The sequence below is a fragment of the Nicotiana tabacum genome, chromosome 12, assembly GCF_000715075.1.
Source record: "Nicotiana tabacum cultivar K326 chromosome 12, ASM71507v2, whole genome shotgun sequence".
In the NCBI taxonomy this organism is placed as follows: domain Eukaryota; kingdom Viridiplantae; phylum Streptophyta; class Magnoliopsida; order Solanales; family Solanaceae; genus Nicotiana; species Nicotiana tabacum.
Genome location: NC_134091.1, coordinates 130,753,245 through 130,755,890, shown reverse-complemented (window position 1 = coordinate 130,755,890; position 2,646 = coordinate 130,753,245). Strand labels below are relative to the sequence as shown.

The following is a 2,646-nucleotide window of genomic DNA, read 5'->3' as shown; positions in this document are numbered from 1 at the left end:
AATATAGCCATGGATTTATGAAATATAATCACTTTCGGGTATAGAACACTTAACTAGATGATTTTCTTGAAAAACCCACGAAGGATCACTCAAAATCAAGCTCTACAACTCCAAAAATGATAAAAATGGCTAACTTTCGAAATAAAGTACTTTTATGTTCTGCCCAGGTATTTGTACATCGCGATCGCGGAAGAACTAATGTGATCGCGAAGAAGAAAATGGCTACCGCCTCAAAATGCACAACGCGATCGTGGAATGATGCATGCGATCACGTAGAAGAAATGACACTGCCCACAAAAGGGCTCTACGCGGACGCGGAAGGAGGGAGTGCGAACACGATGAAGTAAAAGTCAACCTCCCGATCAAACTGTCCAAAAATTTGATTTTTTCCATTTCAAGCTTAATCCCACTACGGACCTCCAAATAATTTTTTGGATACGCTCCTAAGTCCAAAATTACCATACGGAGCTATTGACATCATCAAAATTCCATTCCGGAGTCGTTTACTCAAAAGTCAACTCTCCGGTCAACTTTTTCCATTTAAGCTTCTAAATAAGGATTGTTCTTTTAATTTAATTTCGAATCTTCAGTAAATCAAACTCGATCACACCCGCGGGTCGTAATACATATTGCGAAGCTACTCGAGATGTTATGTCACTGAACGGAGCGTTAATTCTTAAAATGATAAATCGGGTCGTTACAATCACCTAGTAGTTGTTTATTATGTCGGTATCGGTATAGTACTCCCAGTGAAAAGGTAAAAGCTAATTTTGTTATGTTTAGGCCTAAGGAGCCAAAAATGATTTCAATGGCTTAATGTAGTTAAAATGATTTTACATGATTTTATTAGAATCATGGGTTGGTATAAATATTTTAAAAGTTTATATCATGATTTACATTTTTCTAGTCTTTTCATTTAAAATGATAAAGAGCATGAATTGTTATAATTGTTATGTTTTATATCAATGTTGGTTGCATTATTTTTGTAAAGCCTTGTCCCAGAAACTTGAGTTAGAGAGAGTCTATGACACTTATTGAGTACCGCTGTAGTGTACTCAGCCCTCAGGGGCCCTCTCTAGGGTCCCACTTACTTTATATGTTTTCAGGATGAGACGTGGTACATAATGAGCTGATGGGGCAATAGGATGACTCTCTTTCTGAAGCATATAGCAAGGCACCACTTTTATTCCGTGGTAGCCTTCATGTTGATCTTACTTACTTTTGGTTGGGTCTATCCCAAGTATTTATTTCATCATTGTGTCTTAAAGATTCTATAGACAGTTGTTATTCTTTTTTGGAGTTGTAATCGAGAGTTATTCGTATGTCATGCATGAAAGAAATATTGTTATTCTTTTGTATTTTTCAATTATTGTAAAATAATGGATTTAAAGACTTTGTTTCGTGTATGGTTTTAATAATTTAAAATGAATGTGTTTTCAAAAAGACTTCCGCATGTATTTATTTTGCATATAGATGGACATTCTTGTACGGTTTGGTTCGCCCGAGTTGGATAGTTTGTCGGGTGCCGGTCATGTGATTTTGGGTCGTGACACTTAGGAAGAATAACTCTTGGCAATTTAACCAAATGTAACTTGTGAGTGTCACTGTTGCCTTCCCATAAAAAATCTCTTCTTAATTGATCAAGTCTCCTTTGTACCTTAGATGGGATTGGGAATAAGGACATGAAATATGTTGGTATGCTATCTAGCACACTATTGATGAGTGTAAGTCTGCCTCCAAAGGATAGGTATTGCATTTTCCAGGAAGCCAGTTTTCTTTCAAATTTCTCATTCACTCCATTCGAGATGCCTTCAGACTTCTATCTAGCTCCCAATGGGAGCCCCAGATATGATGTAGGGAAAGATCCCACTTTAAAACACATAACCTCTGCAAGCTCATCCAGATTTGGGACTGTGTTAACCGGGTAGATGGTGCTTTTCAGCATGTTCATGTGTAGGCCTGAAATAGTTTCAAATATCATTAACGTGAGATTAAGATATATAACATGTGATTTTTCAGCTCTGCAAAAAATCAGAGTAATCTGCATATAACAGATGCGACACTATCACAAAATTGCCTTCTTCATTGCCCACCTTAAAACCCTCCAACCAATGAAGCTGGTTAGGTTTGTCTAACATTTTTCTTAGGCCTTCCATAGCAAGAATGAACAAAAAAGGTGACAATGGATCTTCCTGTTTCAGGCCTTTTTGGGGAGAGAAAAACCCAACAGGTCCACCATTGATTAGAATTGAGTACTTCACCGTGATAATACAAAATTTAATCCATCTAATCCAGCGTTCTCCAAATCCCATCTTCCTGAGTATATTAATCAAGTGCGCCCAATTGAGTTGGTCAAATGCCTTTTCAATGTCAAGTTTGAAAAGTAGACGAGGTTGCCAGACTTCATCTTCCAATCTAATACTTCATTGGCTATTAGAGTTGCATCAGTGATCTGCCTTGATTTGATGAACGCATTTTGATGTCCTGAAACTAGCTTCCCTATCACCCCTTTCAACCTTTTTACTATGATCTTGCAGGCTATTTTATAAACACTACCAATTAAGCTGATTGATCTGTAATCCCTCAATTCAGTGGCCCCTTTTTTCTTAGGGATTAGAGCTATAAACGAGGCATTACAAGACCTGA

The 2,646-nt window shown here is 37.3% G+C and overlaps 1 protein-coding gene across 1 annotated transcript; it reads right to left on the bottom strand.

Annotated features, from left to right (window-relative positions):
* Positions 1 to 1,819: 1,819 nt before the first annotated feature.
* Positions 1,820 to 2,312, bottom strand: LOC142167393 (uncharacterized). Its single transcript, XM_075227559.1, has 2 exons — positions 2,078 to 2,312; positions 1,820 to 1,959 (listed from the first exon to the last, which is right to left on the bottom strand). Exons 1-2 carry the CDS (start codon positions 2,310 to 2,312, stop codon positions 1,820 to 1,822), a joined length of 375 nt encoding a protein of 124 aa, XP_075083660.1.
* Positions 2,313 to 2,646: the final 334 nt, after the last annotated feature.

Coding starts and splice junctions, on each gene's coding strand:
- LOC142167393 (XM_075227559.1), bottom strand. CDS start 2,312: ATGGGATTTGGAGAACGCTGGATTAGATGGATTAAATTTTGTATTATC. Junction 1,960..2,077: donor TAAGGTGGGCAATGAAGAAG/GCAATTTTGTGA, acceptor AAACTATTTCAG/GCCTACACATGAACATGCTG.